At 38.3% G+C, this 17,250-nt stretch overlaps 1 protein-coding gene and 1 non-coding gene across 6 annotated transcripts in view; one reads left to right on the forward strand and one right to left on the reverse strand.

The window, feature by feature from the left end:
* RTTN (rotatin) overlaps window positions 1–17,250 on the forward strand; it is a 119,007-nt gene that overhangs the window by 67,600 nt on the left and 34,157 nt on the right. For all 5 annotated transcript variants that reach the window (XM_061131162.1, XM_061131159.1, XM_061131161.1 and 2 more), the window contains 2 exons: window positions 11,717–11,906; window positions 13,364–13,455. In XM_061131162.1, the coding sequence (XP_060987145.1) occupies window positions 11,717–11,906; window positions 13,364–13,455 (282 nt within the window). The remainder of the gene's footprint in view (window positions 1–11,716; window positions 11,907–13,363; window positions 13,456–17,250) is intronic.
* On the reverse strand, window positions 3,457–3,618 carry LOC133047883 (U1 spliceosomal RNA). The gene has a single exon (XR_009690890.1). It is a non-coding gene; the product is annotated as a U1 spliceosomal RNA (small nuclear RNA).

Here is a 17,250-nt window from a genome sequence, read left to right on the forward strand (position 1 = left end):
ATGCTTGATCATATTTACCAGTTCTCTATGGTGTTAAAAATAATTTTAAGCAGAAATAATAATCATTAGCATGGTGTTTACTGTGTTCTAGGCACTGTTCTAGAAGCATTATAAATATCAACTTGTATAATGGTTTGAGTTGTGAACCATTATTCTCCTCATTTTATAGAATAAGAAAATTTAGCACAAAGAGTTTAAGTCGTTTGCCGTACATCACACCCTTTTGCTTTCAGTCCAGCCAGTTTCTCTTTCCCACTGACTGTATTGTTTCTCTGATAATAAGCAGATTTGTTTGTAGGTAAATGCACATTGATCTTAACATCTGCTTTCTGGGTTAGCACACAGTGTCATAACTTAACCTTTCTTTGGCTTCTGTTGGATTAATTTTCTGTTTCATGTTCTAAACGTTAAGTCAGTAAATAGTTTTAGCCGACTTTTTTATAGCCTGCTGCTTTTTAGATGTTTGGAAGATAGAAGAGTGCTCTCTGTGGGGAGACGGGACATGCTCTCTGCCCCGTGCCTTATCCACATGTCCTCCTCCCATATGTGTGTGTATGCATCACATTGTGGCATTTCACACCCCAGGGTCTTGGATAAGATCTCAGATTCCTTTTTCAGTTTTCGTTAGAATACATCTTCAGGGGAGTCACTGAATCTAGTTGAGGTGTATTGAGGGCAGCTTTATGGGCATTCAGGTGGTTGTTAAGGCCTGGATCTCCTTTAACTCTTGGAAAATTCATTTTTCGAGACTTTACAAACCTCGTAATGCTGCCAATTATTGAAAATCCCAGGCAGCTTTTGCCCTGGCTCCTCTTGTTTGTTTAACAGGCCTTCTGATAATGGTTGTTATTTACAGTCTGTGTTGTAGTAAACCCATAGGAGAAAAACTAGAAAAGAATATACAGGATTAATATTTATATTAACAGTGCAGTGATTTTAATGCCTATTATCCAGTAACCAGATTTAAAAATGTGTTGTTTTTGGCTCAAATGCGTAGAATCTCTACTCTCATTGTTAACCTAGTGACACTTTTATACTATAACCTTGTTGATGTTCTGCCAGTGAATTTTTAAAAAAATAATTGAAATAAATGCAAAGGCAAGCCTAAGAAGTTTTCTTCATTCTGTTAAATAGAACAGACCCATGTTCTGTATTATAAGATAGAACCATGTGTAGAAGTTCACATTTTTTTTTTCCTAATTAGTTAAATAGTCTGCAGTTCCTTTCTGATGCTGCTGATGTGCTCAGTGCAGCTTTGTGGTTCTGCTATGCTCCGCTTCTTTCCTCCTTTCCAAGAATTTATTGATTTATTTATTTATTTTATTATTTTTTTTCCTTTATTTATTTATCACAGAATTAGTTTTCTATTAAAAAGTTGAAAACAGTGGTTTACATATTCTTTCAGAGTCTTCTGCTTTGCCTGTGTTGGCTAGAATCAAAGATATTTTGGGAGCTACTCTAAAATAGTACTTGATGATGAAACTTCTACTAGTCTTAAGCAAAATTAGAAAAGTAAGTCTAATTTTCGGGGGGTCATTTTTAATGTATGCTCATTTTCTTCCTGTCTTTTTTTGATCTGCTTTGGTTATTGGTTTTTGTTTTTAAGTGTCCTCAGTTGGCAGTGTAAGTAGTTGGTAATCTAGTGTTTGTCCCCCGGTTGTAAGAAGTCTGTGCTGTGCTTAGTCGCATCAGTCAGGTCTGACTCTTTGCGACCCCATGGACTGTAGCCCTCCAGGCTCCTCTGCCCTTGGGATTCTCCAGGCAAGAATACTGGAGTGAGTTGCCATGGCCTCCTCCAGGGGTATTTGTCCCTCAGTTTTTAAAAAGTTTACTGGTGCTTTAAATCTCAACGTGGAAACAACTGCTCTAGTAATGGAGAAAGATGATCTTACGTGTAGAAAATGGAATTTTATAATCTCCAAGAAGCATGACCTCCACTGTTTCACTGCAGCCAAGAAGGAAGATGCTCCTTTTTCAGTGCTTTAAAATTACAACTGTCTTTGGTAGAATGATGAATAATAATCTTATTCAACAAGATGTTTCATTTACTTGTCTTGAGGTGTATTTTGAAGTGTTATGGGGGATGTAGCAGGAAGTAGCACTAGTATCTAGATGCTCATGGTTTCCAATAAGGGGTCACTGCTTCGGTGCCCTCTCAGTGGACGTAGCTAGACTGTCTGCATGTGTTCATGTCTGTTGTATAGAGATGGCCGCCTCATTTATAGTTGTAGTATGTGCTGTTTTCATATTTAATGGGAGAATTATCAGTGCATATTTTCATTTTCTACTGTGTTCATCATAAATCATTATGGGTATTGATTTCACAAAACAGTAAATGCTTGGTGTCAGAGAAACAATTTCATTTTAACTGAATTCTTAACATGTAGTTAGGAATTTCTTATGTATTTAAGGTCATTATTTTCAATTTATACATTACATTATAGCATTTTACAAGTTTATATACAGCAAAATAATTCCTTTTTCTTCTTGAAAACATTCTTCTTATATGTAATTTTGTTTTGCTTTAGTTCCTTTTGAATCATAGCTAGTGGGTATGTTAGTACCATGACATGTTGAAGTAAGAGGTTTAATTTTAATCATATCCTTAAAGAGAAGAGTTAAGGAGAAACTCATCTTAATGTAATTCTACCTTTAACTTGTAATTCTACCTTTAACTCTTACTTCATCTTCCTGGATAGTAAGTTTTTTTTCTTTTTTTCTTTGGCTTTTATTTATTTATTGATTGATTTTTCCATTTATTTTTATTAGTTGGAGGCTAATTACTTTACAATATTGTACTGGTTTTTGCCATACATTGACATGAATCAGCCATGGATTTACATGTATTCCCCTTCCCGATCCCCCCTCCCACCTCCCTTTACACCCGATCCCTCTGGGTCTTCCCAGTGCACCAGCCCCAAGCACTTGTCTCATGCATCCAACCTGGACTGGCGATCTCTTTCACCCTAGATAATATACATGTTTCGATTCTGTTCTCTCACAACATCCCACCCTCGCCTTCTCCCATAGAGTCCAAAAGTCTGTTCTGAACATCTGTGTCTCTTTTTCTGTTTTGCATATAGGGTTATCGTTACCATCTTTCTAAATTCCATATATATGCGTTAGTATACTGTATTGGTCTTTATCTTTCTGGCTTACTTCACTCTGTATAATGGGCTCCAGTTTCATCCATCTCATTAAGAGCTGATTCAAATGAATTCTTTTTAATGGCTGAGTAATATTCCATGGTGTGTATGTACCACAGCTTCCTTATCCATTCGTCTGCTGATGGGCATCTAAGTTGCTTCCATGTCCTGGCTATTATAAACAGTGCTGTGATGAACATTGGGGTGCATGTGTCTCTTTCAGATCTGGTTTCCTCAGTGTGTATGCCCAGAAGTGGGATTGCTGGGTCATATGGCAGTTCTATTTCCAGTTTTTTTTTTTTTTTTTATTCAGGGGAAAGTGCAAACGCAGTCCCCCACTACCACAAATTATGCAGTCGAGTTTCCCACATTTGGGGAAATTGCAGGGGTCAGCACATCTGGAGTGCAATGGATAAGCCTCGCCCTGGGAAAACCACCTTTGTGAGGGTCCTATTTCCAGTTTTTTAAGAAATCTCCACACTGTTTTCCATAGTGGCTATACTAGTTTGCATTCCCACCAACTGTGTAAGAGGGTTCCCTTTTCTCCACACCCTCTCCAGCATTTATTGCTTGTAGACTTTTGGATAGCAGCCATCCTGACTGGCGTGTAATGGTGCCTCGTTGTGATTTTGATTTGCATTTCTCTGATAATGAGTGATGTTGAGCATCTTTTCATGTGTTTGTTAGCCATCTGTATGTCTTCTTTGGAGAAATATCTGTTTAGATCTTTGGCCCATTTTTTGATTGGGTCATTTATTTTTCTGGAATTGAGCTTCAGGAGTTGCTTGTATATTTTTGAGATTAATCCTTTGTCTGTTTCTTCATTTGCTATTATTTTCTCCCAATCTGAGGGCTATATTTTCACCTTGCTTATAGTTTCCTTTGTTGTACAAAAGCTTTTAAGTTTAATTAGGCCCCATTTGTTTATTTTTGCTTTTATTTCCAATATTCTGGGAGGTCGGTCATAGAGTATCCTGCTGTGATTTATATCGGAGAGTGTTTTGCCTATGTTCTCCTTTAGGAGTTTTATAGTTTCTGGTCTTACATTTAGATCTTTAATCCATTTTGAGTTTATTTTTGTGTATGGTGTTAGAGAGTGTTCTAGTTTCATTCTTTTCCAAGTGGTTGACCAGTTTTCCCAGCACCACTTGTTAAAGAGGTTGTCTTTTTTCCATTGTATATTCTTGCCTCCTTTGTCGAAGATAAGGTGTCCATAGGTTTGTGGATTTATCTCTGGGCTTTCTATTCTGTTCCATTGATCTATATTTCTGTCTCTGTGCCAGTACCATACTATCTTGATGACTGTGGCTTTGTAGTGTAGTCTGAAGTCAGGCAGGTTGATTCCTCCAGTTCCATTCTTCTTTCTCAAGATTACTTTGGCTATTCGAGGTTTTTTGTATTTCCATACAAATTGTGAAATTATCTGTTCTAGTTCTGTGAAAAATACCGTTGGTAGCTTGATAGGGATTGCATTGAATCTATAGATTGCTTTGGGTAGTATGGTCATTTTCACAATATTGATTCTTCCAATCCATGAACAAGGTATGTTTCTCCATCTGTTTGTGTCCTCTTTGATTTCTTTCATCAGTGTTTTATAGTTTTCTATGTATAGGTCTTTTGTTTTTTAGGTAGATATACTCTTCTATTTTATTCTTTTTGTTGCAATGGTGAATGGTACTGTTTCCTTACTTTCTCTTTCTGTTTTCTCATTGTTAGTGTATAGGAATGCAAGGGTTTTCTGTGTGTTAATTTTATATCCTGAAACTTTACTATATTCTTTGATTAGCTCTAGTAATTTTCTGGTAGAGTCTTCAGGGTTTTCTATGTAGAGGATCATGTCATCTGCAAACAGCGAGAGTTTTACTTCTTCTTTTCCTATCTGGATTCCTTTTACTTCTTTTTCTGCTGTGATTGCTGTGGCCAAAACTTCCAACACTATGTTGAATAGTAGTGGTGAGAGTGGGCACCCTTGTCTTCTTCCTGATTTTAGGGGAAAAGCTTTCAATTTTTCACCATTGAGGGTAATGCTTGCTGTGGGTTTGTCATATATAGGTAGGTTCCTTCTATTTCTGCTTTCTGGGGAGTTTTAATCATAAATGGATGTTGAATTTTGTCAAAGGCTTTCTCTGCATCTATTGAGATAATCATATGGTTTTTATCTTTCAATTTGTTAATGTGTTGTATTACATTGATTGATTTGCAGATATTAAAGAATTCTTGCATTCCTGGGATAAAGTCCACTTGGTCATGATGTGTGAATTTTTTAATATGTTGTTGGATTCTGTTTGCTAGAATTTTGTTAAGGATTTTTGCATCTATGTTCATCAGTGATATTGGCCTGTAGTTTTCTTTTTTTGTGTCATCTTTGTCTGGTTTTGGAATTAGGGTGATGGTGGCCTCATAGAATGAGTTAGGAAGTTTACCTTCTTCAATTTTCTGGAAGAGTTTGAGTAAGATAGGTGTTAGCTCTTCTCTAAATTTTTGGTAGAATTCAGCTGTGAAGCCATCTGGTCCTGGGCTTTTGTTTGCTGGAAGATTTTTGATTACAGTTTCGATTTCCTTGCTTGTGATGGGTCTGTTAAGATCTTCTATTTCTTCCTGGTTCAGTTTTGGAAGGTTATTCTTTTCTAAGAATTTGTCCATTTCTTCGAAATCGTCCATTTTATTGGCATAGAGCTGCTGGTAGTAGTCTCTTATGATCCTTTGTATTTCAGTGTTGTCTGTTGTGATCTCTCCATTTTCATTTCTAATTTTTTTAATTTGGTTCTTCTCCCTTTTGTTTCTTAATGAGTCTTGCTAACGGTTTGTCAATTTTGTTTATTTTTTCAAAAAGCCAGCTTTTAGCTTTGTTGATTTCTGCTATGGTCTCTTTAGTTTCTTTTGCATTTATTTCTGCCCCAATTTTAGATTTCTTTCCTTCTAGTAACCCTGGGGTTCTTCATTTCTTCCTTCTCTAGTTTCTTTAGGTGTAGAGTTAGGTTATTTATTTGACTTTTTTCTTGTTTCTTGAGGTAAGCCTGTAATGCTATGAGCCTTCCCCTTAGCACTGCTTTTACAGTGTCCCATAGGTTTTGGGTTGTTGTGTTTTCATTTTCATTCATTTCTATGCATATTTTGATTTCTTTTTTGATTTCTTCTATGATTTGTTGGTTATTCAAGAAGCATGTTATTTAGGCTCCATATGTTTGAATTTTTAATAATTTTTTTCCTGTAATTGAGATCTAATTTTACTGCATTGTGGTCAGAAAAGATGACTGGAATGATTTCAGTTTTTTTTAATTTACCAAGACTAGATTTATGGCCCAGGAAGTGATCTATTCTGGAGAAGGTTCCGTGTGTACTTGAGAAAAAGGTGAAATTGATTGTTTTGGGGTGAAACGTCCTATAGATGTCAATTAGTTCTAGCTGGTCCATTGTGTCATTTAAAGTTTGTGTTTCCTTGTTAATTTTCTGTTTAGTTGATCTGTCCATAGTTGTGAGCGGGGTATTAAAGTCTCCCACTATTATTGTGTTATTGTAAATTTCCTCTTTCATACTTCTTAGCGTTTGCCTTACATATTGCAGTGCTCCTATGTTGGGTGCATATACATTTATAACTGTTGTATCTTCTTCTTGGATTGATCCTTTGATCGTTATGTAGTGTTCTATTTTTTCTCTTTTCACAGCCTTTATTTCAAAGTCTATTTTATCTGATATGTGTATTGCGACTCCTGCTTTCTTTTGGTCTCCATTTGCGTGAAATATTTTTTTCCAGCCCTTCACTTTTAGTCTATATGTGTCCCTTGTTTTGAGATGGGTCTCTTGTAGACAGCATATATAGGGGTCTTGTTTTTTAATCCATTCAGCCAGTCTTTGTCTTCTGGTTGGGGCATTCAACCCATTTACATTTAAGGTAGTTATTGATAAGTATGGTCCCATTGCTATTTGCTTTGTTGTTTTGGCTTCGCATTCATACAACCTTTCTGTGTTTCCTGTCTAGAGAAGATCCTTTAGCATTTGTTGAAGAGCTGGTTTGGTGGTGCTGAATTCTCTCAGCTTTTGAATTCTCCTTCATATCTGAATGAGATCCTTGCTGGGTACAGTAATCTAGGTTGTAGGTTATTCTCTTTCATTGCTTTAAGTATGTCCTGCCATTCCCTTCTGGCCTGAAGGGTTTCTATTGTTAGATCAGCTGTTATCCTTATGGGGATCCCTTTGCGTGTTATTTGTTGTTTCTCCCTTGCTGCTTTTAACATTTGTTCTTTTGTGTTTGATCTTTGTTAATTTGATTAATATGTGTCTTGGGGTGTTTCACCTTGGGTTTATCCTGTTTGGGACTCTGGGTTTCTTGGACCTGTGTAACTATTTCCTTCCCCATTTTAGGGAAGTTTTCAGCTATTATCTCCTCAAGTATTTTCTCATGGCCTTCCTTTTTGTCATCTTCTTCTGGGACTCCTTTGATTTGAATGTTGGGACGTTTCACATTGTCCCAGAGGTCCCTGAGGTTGTCCTCATTTCTTTTGATTCTTTTTTCTTTTTTCCTCTCTACTTCATTTATTTCCACCACTTTATCTTCTACCTCACTTATCCTATCTTCTGTCCCTGTTATTCTACTGTTGGTTCCCTCCAGAGTGTTTTTTATCTCATTTATTGCATTATTCATTTTTAATTGACTTTTTTATTTCTTCTAGGTCCTTGTTAAACATTTCATGCATCTTCTCAATCCTTGTCTCCAGGCTATTTATCTGTAACTCCATTTTGTTTTCAAGATTTTGGATCATTTTTATTATCATTATTCTAAATTCTTTTTCAGGTAGATTCCCTATCTCCTCCTCTTTTGACTTGGTGGGCATTTTTCATGTTCCTTTACCTGTTGGGTATTTCTCTGCCTTTTCATCTTGTTTAGATTGCTGTGTCTGCAGTGGGCTTTCTGTATTCTGGTGGTCTTTGGTTCCTTTTTGTTGTGGAGGTTTCACCCAGTGGGTGGGGTTGGACAATTGGCTTATCAAGGTTTCCTGGTTAGGGAAGCTTGCGTCGGTGTTCTGGTGTGTGGAACTGGATTTCTTCTCTCTGGAGTGCAATGGAGTGTCCAGTAGTGAGTTTTGAGATGGGTCTATGTGTTAGGTGTGACTTTGGGCAGCCTGTATGTTGACGCTCAAGGCTGTGTTCCAGCGTTGCTGGAGAATTTGCGTTTGCTCTGGAACTTATTGGCTCTTGGGTGGTGGTTGGTTTCAGTGTAGGTATGGAGGCTTTTGGATGGTCTCTTATTACTTAATGTTCCCTGTAGTCAGGAGTTTTCTGGTGTTCTCAGGTTTTGGGCTTAAGTCTCCTGCCTCTGGATTTCAGTTTTATTCTTCCAGTAGTCTCAGGACCTCTCCAACTATATAGCACTGGTAATAAAACTTCTCCACTAATGGTGAAAAGATTCTCCACCGTGAGGGACACCCAGAGAGGTTCACAGAGTTACGTGAAGAGGAGAGGGAGGAGGGAGATAGAGATGAGCAGGAGGAGAAAAAGGGGGACTCAAGAGGAGAGAGACAGATCTGCACAGTTCTCTGTTCCTAAAGTGTTCTCCATAGCCCAGACACCCACAGAGATTCTCAGAATTGGATTGAGAAGAGAAGGGGGAGGGAGGAAATAGAGGTGATCTGGGGGAGAAAAAGGAGAGTCAAAAGGGGGAGAGAGTAATCATCACACTCCTGAGTAAAAATGGGTACTGAATATTGGATTCTTAAATGTCCAAAATTGATATCAAATACTGAAAAACAAAGATTAAAAATTTAGAGTAGAGGTTAGACTCTTAAAAATACAATATTAAAAACAAAAACAAAAAGACAAAAAATTTTAGAAATATATATGAAGTTCAGTTTAAAAATAGGGCCTCTTTTTTTTTTTTTGCAAGGTTATAGTGAAATGAAAATGAAAATTAAGGAGTAATAGAGGAGTAATAGAGGACTTTAAAAGAAAATAAGAGAAAAAAAATAAAAATTTTTTTTTCTAATAAAAAAATAGTAAAAATATATGAAAATGAAAAAAAGTTGAGGAGTAATAGGGAATTTTAAAAGAAAAGAGGAAAAATTAAAAAAAAGGTGAAAATATATCTAGGACTATCTCTGGAGCTGTTGCGGTCAGTGTGGGTTCAGTTCAGTTTCAGATAGCTCCTCATTCCAGCTTACACTTCTCGATATCTGTAGGCCCCTTCCGGTGTAGTCGGTGTTAACTACAGGGATTTTAATCTGTTGCACCGGTCCCTTCTGAAGCGGCTCCCTTTGTTTATTTGGCTTCTGTTTGCCGGTCTCTTCAGTGTCTAATTTCCGCCCTGACACAGGCGGGCGGAGGTGGTCTCTTGTTCAGGTTCGCTGGTTCAGTCGCGCTGCAGGGAGGGAGGGGCCCTGCAGGCAGATATCGCTGGCGTGTGTGGGGAGCACTCGCAGTGTTCCGGCCACCCTGGGTTTGCCCCCACTCAGGGGTGTGTGCCTTCCCGGTCTACACTGCTCAGGCTCCCGGCTGCTCTAGGTGGAGCGGGCCCTGCGTTGCGTGTGGTTCCAGTTTTCGGGTACTCCACAAAAGCGCGGACTCGGTTGGGCCTGCGTTTTGTGCCTTCCCCGCCCGAGCAGCTCAGGCCGCCAGGAGCTTGACGGGCGCACTCTCCCCGGGTGCAGTGCGCCTTCTCCCCTCCGCGGCCCCAGCCTCAGTTTCCCTGCACACCAGTCGGGTGTGTGCGCCTTGTGTCTATTCTTGGGAGCTGGCCTCTAGCCGTGACCCTCCCGGCGGATGTCAACCATCCAGAATCTCAGGAAACTGGTTAGAAACTGGAGGCCTATTCGCAGCTTGGTAGGGGTGCCGTCTCTGGGGCCGAGTTTGCCCCTTTCCCCTCCCCACTGCCTCCTGCCCCTGGCGGGGAATGGGCCGGTCCGCAGCCGGCTAGCTCTTCTCTGGGATTGCTCAGTTCTTCCTTTGTTCTGCCAACGGCCAGCAGTGTGTTAATTTTCTCTCTCTCTCCTGCTATCCCACAGTTTAAGTTGCTATCTCACGTTAGCTCCCTCCAATTGCCCTCAGGGCATTCAGGCCAGGTCCTTACCCTAAGCAATGCCGCCGGCTCCTCTCAGTTCCGCCCCCACTTGCTGGTGGTGGATGCGGGCATCTGGGGTACTTTTCTGCTGGGAGTTGCTTGTAGGCACGTAATCTGTGGGTTTTATTTATTTTTCCTCCCAGTTAGGTTGCCCTCCGAGATTCGAAAACTTCCCCCAGACTCGCAGGTGAGAGGGTTTCCTGGTGTTTGGAAACTTCCTCTATTATGACTTTCTTCCCGGGAAGGGTCTCCGTCCCTAGCTCTTTTGTCTCTCTTTTTATCTTTTATATTTTGTCCTACCTCCTTTCGAAGACGATGGGCTGCTTTTCTGGGCGCTTTTCTGATGTCTTCTGCTAGTGGTCAGAAGTTGTTTTGTGAAGTTTGCTCAGTGTTCAAATGTTCTTTCGATGAATTTGTAGGGGAGAAAGTGGTCTCCCCGTACTATTCCTCTGCCATCTTGGTTCCTCCTGGATAGTAAGTTTTAAAGGTTCATCTTTCCTTGGTGATCAGGGGGCATGAGAAGTGTGGCACATATACAAATTTCATAGTTAATGCTATATTTGCAGACCTTTCCTGTTGGCACTTAGCTTTTTGTTTTTATTTTTCTCTCTCTTTAAAACAGAACTGTTTTAAAAGTCTGAACTATATTATCATTTTCAGAAAAATAGAAATAGTTATGAACTCAATTCTGTTCAGTTCAGTTGCTCAGTCGTGTCCGACTGTTTGTGACCCCATGGACTGTAGCACGCCGGGCCTCCCTGTCCACCTGGTGATGTGATAATTTGCATACTTTAAACTGATCCTTGGCATACTTTTCACTGATTGCTTGGTTTTTGTCATTTTGATATTCCAGGAAACATCATGAGTGGCACCTCAAAAAATTATTTGGAAAAAAAGTGCAAAGAGTTTAAAACTATGCAATGGTAGATTCTTCTCAGCCTTCAGCTGGAAAATGTATATGTGTGTGTTTGTGCATACGCATGTGTTTGTGTTAGCGTGCACACATGTGAAATGCCCTTGGAAGAAGGGTTCATTCAGTGGAAAATAAAGTGACAAACAGATTTTACTGTGGATATTAATGAGCGTTTTCACTTTATCTAGCTTACTGATAGGCACAAAAATAATTTTGAATAAAATAACTTGGATCACATTGTTTCAGATATTTTAATACAAATCATTTCATTATTTTGTGTGGGTTGCAACATACTACTTTTACTGTATTTGTGGCTGAGGTACATAATTACTTGACTAGAGCTGTACCATTTCATAGAAACGTTTCAATCTAAGTGGCCCCTCAAGAAAGACTAGATCAGCTTTCTGCCTTTAGTGGATTATTTGACAGCAGAGAGCTGGATTAACTTCCCAGGTCAGGGTCAGGCTGGTGTACGTGTGGAAGGACAGAGAGAAGTGAAGGAGTGTGGTAGCATTTGTTTCCTTAAGGGGACTGTGGGGAGACAGTGGGTCTTTTTGAAGAAATTATGTAGTAAATTCCTGTCTCTCTCTCCCTCTTTTCCTACAGGGCCCCTGTGTCCATGATGAGGACTCTGGCCTGTCTCTCATAGGAAAACCTGCCCTCCAGGCTCTTTTATACCACTGCCATTTCTATGAACATTTAAATCATATGGTAAAACATTGTTACCTGGGACGGTATGCATTTGATTTCGATTGTTCAGCTCCTAATGGACCTTCTGAAGGCAATGATTTAAATGGTAAGGGTATTATGTTTATATTTTTAATAAAATATATTTCTTAAATTGTTTAAAACCTTTGTGTTGGTTACAAAATGTTTGAAAAACAATGAAAAATACACAGGAAAACATTCATATCTAGTTCTACTACCCAGAAGTTGCCAGTGTTGCATTTAGGATGTATATTTCCTTCTAGCCGCCTTTTTCTGTATAGCTTTTGTTTGTTTTATATAATTGTGTTCATATCTTATGTACATTTTTGTATTTCCTCCTTTCACTAAACATTGCCTAAGCATTTTTCTGTGTTATAAATTCTTCATGAAAACCATTTTTGACATCTTATTAATGTTTCATAAGTTATTTCATGCCCTTCAGTAAAATTTTATAGTTTTTTCCTCTATTTATGTCTTAAATTTTTTTTTGGAAGGCTCTTCTCAGGCAATCAAGAATGAGACTTTTCCTACTAAATTTTCTAATTTGTTTTGCTAGTATATTGAAAACCTGTTTTGGCATATTACTCATCTATCAAAATATTTGCTGAAATCTTTTAATTTCTACTTGTTTGTAGATTCTCTTGGATTTCCTAAGTATAAGATCTTAGTGCCTATAAATAATAATTGTGTCTCATAAAAAGAAATAGCAATTTAATAATAATAAATAATTTAATAATGAAAAAATAGTTTTAAATATAAATAATAAAAATTTTAAAAATTTAAATTTTAAAATAATGTTAAAAAACCTTGACATAATTTCCCACAGAAAAAGTTTAAGAGTAGAACAAGGAATTCCCAGATATTAACATTTTACTGTATTTGCCCTCCCATGTGTATGTATGTACATATAAGAAAAATTTATTTATTTATATGCATATATATATTTTTTTCTGAGCCATTTAAGAGTAACTTGTAAACATGAAATTTCTTTATCCTGAAATACTTAAGTGTACGTTTCTAACTCACTTTTCTGCTCACTTCTTGGAGGAATTAAGAAGAGAATGACATTTGATGAAGTTCCTGAACATTCTAAACAAATATCCCTATGGAAGCTACCCCTTTAAGTGTCTGGATTTTCTGTACTGGTGTCACTGGACCATGGCCCTGGAACCAGCAGCATTAACATCTGCTCCCATCTTGTTAGAAATGCAAATTTATGCCCCCCCCCCCCTTGATTTGCAGAATGGAATCGCTGGGAATAGGACTCAGGAAACCTCTCTAATAAGCTCTCTTTGATTCTTCTACACTTTGAAGTTTGGGAACTGGTGCTCTCCATAAATTATGTTAGATTAAGCTATAAAGCATAGTAAACTAATTGCTATTTTTGTGTGAAACATGCTGTATATATTAATTACGGATGAGAAAAGTTAGGTATAAATACTCTTTTCTTTAATTCTGGACTGGTTTCACGTAAGGACTACTCTTCCTGTTAATTGTTAAGATACCCAGAGACTGTTTATGTTGACAGTTTTCCTGTTGTCACAGGTTTAGATGACTCGTTCAAGTTCTGGAGGGCTCCATCTCGAATGTCCAGTCAAGATCGAGATCCAAGCTCTCTCTCTACATCGGAAACAATGGTACTTCCAAAGAACACAGAAGTGCTGCATTTTGAATTTCTGCGAAAATTTGCATTTACATAGTGGAGGGATAAGAATGGATGTGAAGAATCAGGTTATGATCATCATGGCAACTGGGATTTAGTTGAAGTGCTGTCTGTCTGGAACTAGGTTCTACCTGGCTCAAATAAGTGTACTGAATATAATTTTAGATGAACTTTCAACCTATTTTCTACCTTTTTTTTTAATAGAAGTTCAAAAGTTTTAAAATATTTATCAGTAGTAGCAGAAGAAAGGGCTTCCCGAGTAGCACAGTGGTAAAGAACCCACCTGCCAGTATTACAGGAGATGTAAGAGATGTGGGTTTGGTCCTGGGTTGGAAAGATGCCCTGGAAAAGGACATGGCAACCCACTCCAGTACTCTTGCCTGGAGAATCCCATGGACAGAGGAGCCTGGCGGGCTGTAGTCCACGGGGTCGCACAGAGTTGGACAGGACTGAGCACACAGTAGTCGAAGAAAACAAACACCATGTGATTATCAGTGCTTGATTACCCTGAAATTTTGCTTAAGGACCAGACAGTTTGAAGAATGTTGACCCATTCAGGCGATTCCAGTGTGGTACTGATGACTTTGAACACATTTCTAAATACTTGCATCAGATAGAGGCTTGTCTTTTTTTTTTTTTTTAGAAGCTTGTCTTAATTATCTGAAATGCTTGATATTTATGTACACCTGCCTGCCTTTCTTCCTTTTTATTTGTAAGTTGCTTTGTTCTAAAAAGTTTGAGACACTAAGTATTTCTAAATAATAACATACTAGGTTTCATTTGTTTTGGAAGCATACAAAGTCATTCTCAACTGGAAAACATTGCAATGTATTTTTGGAACAATCACTGTGTAGTAGAACCAATTAGGAAGGCAAAGGTTTGACTCGGCTGCTTCCAGGAGCAAAAATAATATGAGAATTAAATAATTATACAGGCATTAATAAGATTCACCTCCCGCAGTTTCTCAAGAGAGTGGTACTTTTTGCTAAGTTTTAAGAGTCTCCCTCCCTCCCCTGCCTCCAGACTCAGAAGAGTTTATGTTTAGTGCTAAATTGAACCTTTATTTAGAAAAATAGAATAATTATGCCAATTCCAGTAGGAGTGATGCTCTCTTTTGCAAGCTAGAAACAGTATGTATCTTTGTTTCAGTAAGAGACATAATGATATGACTCAGTGCTAAAGAGAACTATAGTAATTGGCTATTTAAATAGTTCATAGAAGGATAGTGTTAGTTATGTGCTTAAAAATAGTAATTCTTAGGTTTACCCTTCTTGTTTAAAGGGCTATAGGCTAACTTTGAAATCTGTACTTACTTCAGTTCTTTGTTTATAGAAGGTATGTAGTAAATAGTAATTGCTCTAAGTAACTCTGAGTTATCTTAGCTGCTTGGTAGATAACCAAGTTGTATTTTTTCTATACAAGGAGACTTACAAAACCCAAAAGCAAATCAATCATTTATATTTCTTTATTTTATAATAATATATAAATCTTACAGATTAAGATACTAGTTTTTCCGAGAAACACTTTGTAAATATGTCACTTATTATAATAATTAAAATAGAAGCACCTCTATTAATCCAGGACAGGGAAGCCTGGTATGCTGTAGTCCACGGGGTCACAAAGAATCGGGCATGACTGAGTGACTGAACTGAACTATTTATGCAAGTCTTCAACTTGTTTATGTGAGGATATCACATAGACTTTGAGAAGTATATACCAATAAAATCTGTTGTTAAGAATTCTTTTGTATGCTACTGCTGCTGCTGCTAAGTCGCTTCCGTCGTGTCCGACTCTGTGCGACCCCATAGATGGCAGCCCACCAGGCTCCCCCGTCCCTGGGATTCTCCAGGCAAGAACACTGGAGTGGGTTGCCATTTCCTTCTCCAATGCATGAAAGTGAAGAGTGAAAGTGAAGTCACTCAGTCATGTCCAACTCTTAGTGACCCCATGGACTTCGGCCTACCAGGCTCCTCCGTCCATGGGATTTTCCAGGCAAGAGTACTGGAGTGGGTCGCCATTGTCTTCTCTGATTCTTGTGTATAGTCCTATGTTTACTTCTCAAAAGACTACTTGTTAGAAATTTTACAGTCAGCTCGCTCTTTGTTTTTTGGTTTCCAAGCAGAAGAGTTTTGGTGTTGGTAACTTATTCACCAAATTGCTGACTTTTATTCACAAAAATTAGTCTAGTTACTCCAGTAATATGAATTGTCTTGTTTTCCTTATCATATGAGAGGTACTATATCTTTTTTTTCCAGCAGGAGACAAATGTGGAGAGTTGTTATTCATTATGTCAGTGTTACTTTAAACCTAAGCAGTCAGTACCCAGACCAACTAATGCTTCCTCAGGTATAAGAAAATGTTGAAATTACAAATTAAGGTATCAGTTAAATGGATGCAAATCTTGCTAATAAGCTTCTCTGGTTATTTAAATCATAGTTTTGTATGTCTTCAAGAATTGAGAAAAGACACAACTTGTTGATCGGTTTGTTCTCCCACTTTGTCTTTCCAAGGAGAGCATTACCTTTCAGTGTGGGTCCTGCCATTCAGCGCACTGTGCCTGGGCCGTTGCCTTCCTTGTGGCCTTGATGCCGCATTAGGTACTGGAATGGTGTTATCTAATGAGTATTGGTGTAGTTGACTGCAGCTTGTATGTTTTGTGAATTACAGATAGAGTAAGGAGTGTCACTCTTACCTTGGGGGTGTTGCCCTTATAAATAAAGCCTTTTTAGAGATGGCTTTCCTCAGCTCACTGTCCCCTTCCCCAGGGCAGGGGTGGGAGTGGGGCGGTCAGGCATCAGCTGTTTTTCCTCCTGAAATCACATTTCTACTTCTCAGAGATATTCAAACTAGATGGGTGTTTATGCCTTGGAAATACCAGTGTGTATCAACAGCTTTAACACCAAAGTTTGGTCTTTTCTGTGATCTTGAGCAGAATTATGTCTGCTTTATCAGTTTTCAAAGTAAAGGACATGTGGGTCATTTCCTTTTGAGCTTTTCTTTGTGAAATATGTGATTTCTTTCAAACTTTCCGGAGCACTAATTTAAGGAAAGCTGATTTTATTTTAACATTTATAGAGAAATTTTACTCATGGGTCCTCATACCCTTTAAAAAACTGAAAATCATTTTTACTATCGCTATTTTACAAAAGAAGAGATGAAGGCATGGAATGAGTAACTGTCTTGTGCGGGGTTCCAGCATTGCTGACTGGCCGAGCGTTACTTGAATCCAGAAGTGCATTTGGCTTTTGTGCGCAGGTCGTTGGCCGTGATGTCATGCCCCTTCACCACAAGGCAAATGTGACTGGTGCCGAAATAGATGCGACAGGGAGGGTGCAGTGAGCTTAGATGAAAAGAAATGATGAAATAGGGGGTGATTTTGTGTGAGAAGTGGCAATTGAAATGTGCTTTGAAGGATCAACACCTTCTTTTTTATATTATGTACACATTTACAAGGAGCTAAAAAGATATTCAAATATGTCTTAGAATTCAGTGCCCACATATGAGATTTGAAAGTCTAGTTGAGACATAAAGCATAATTAGAAAATAACTGAATACCGAGCTGTGTGGTGCTGGAAGCATTAGATATTCAGAAGATGCATGGAGTTGTTTGGAGTGTGGGAGAAAGGCTTAAGTTTGATTACTGGTATGACCAGATGGGATTAACCAGGAGACCTGAGTCTGGGTTTATGGATTTGAAGAGAGAATCTGTAATAGCTATAAAGATGTAAAGATACTTCAGCAGAGTGAAATGTCATGAAACATTATAATT

Source organism: Dama dama, chromosome 27 (assembly GCF_033118175.1).
Source record: "Dama dama isolate Ldn47 chromosome 27, ASM3311817v1, whole genome shotgun sequence".
NCBI lineage: Eukaryota > Metazoa > Chordata > Mammalia > Artiodactyla > Cervidae > Dama > Dama dama.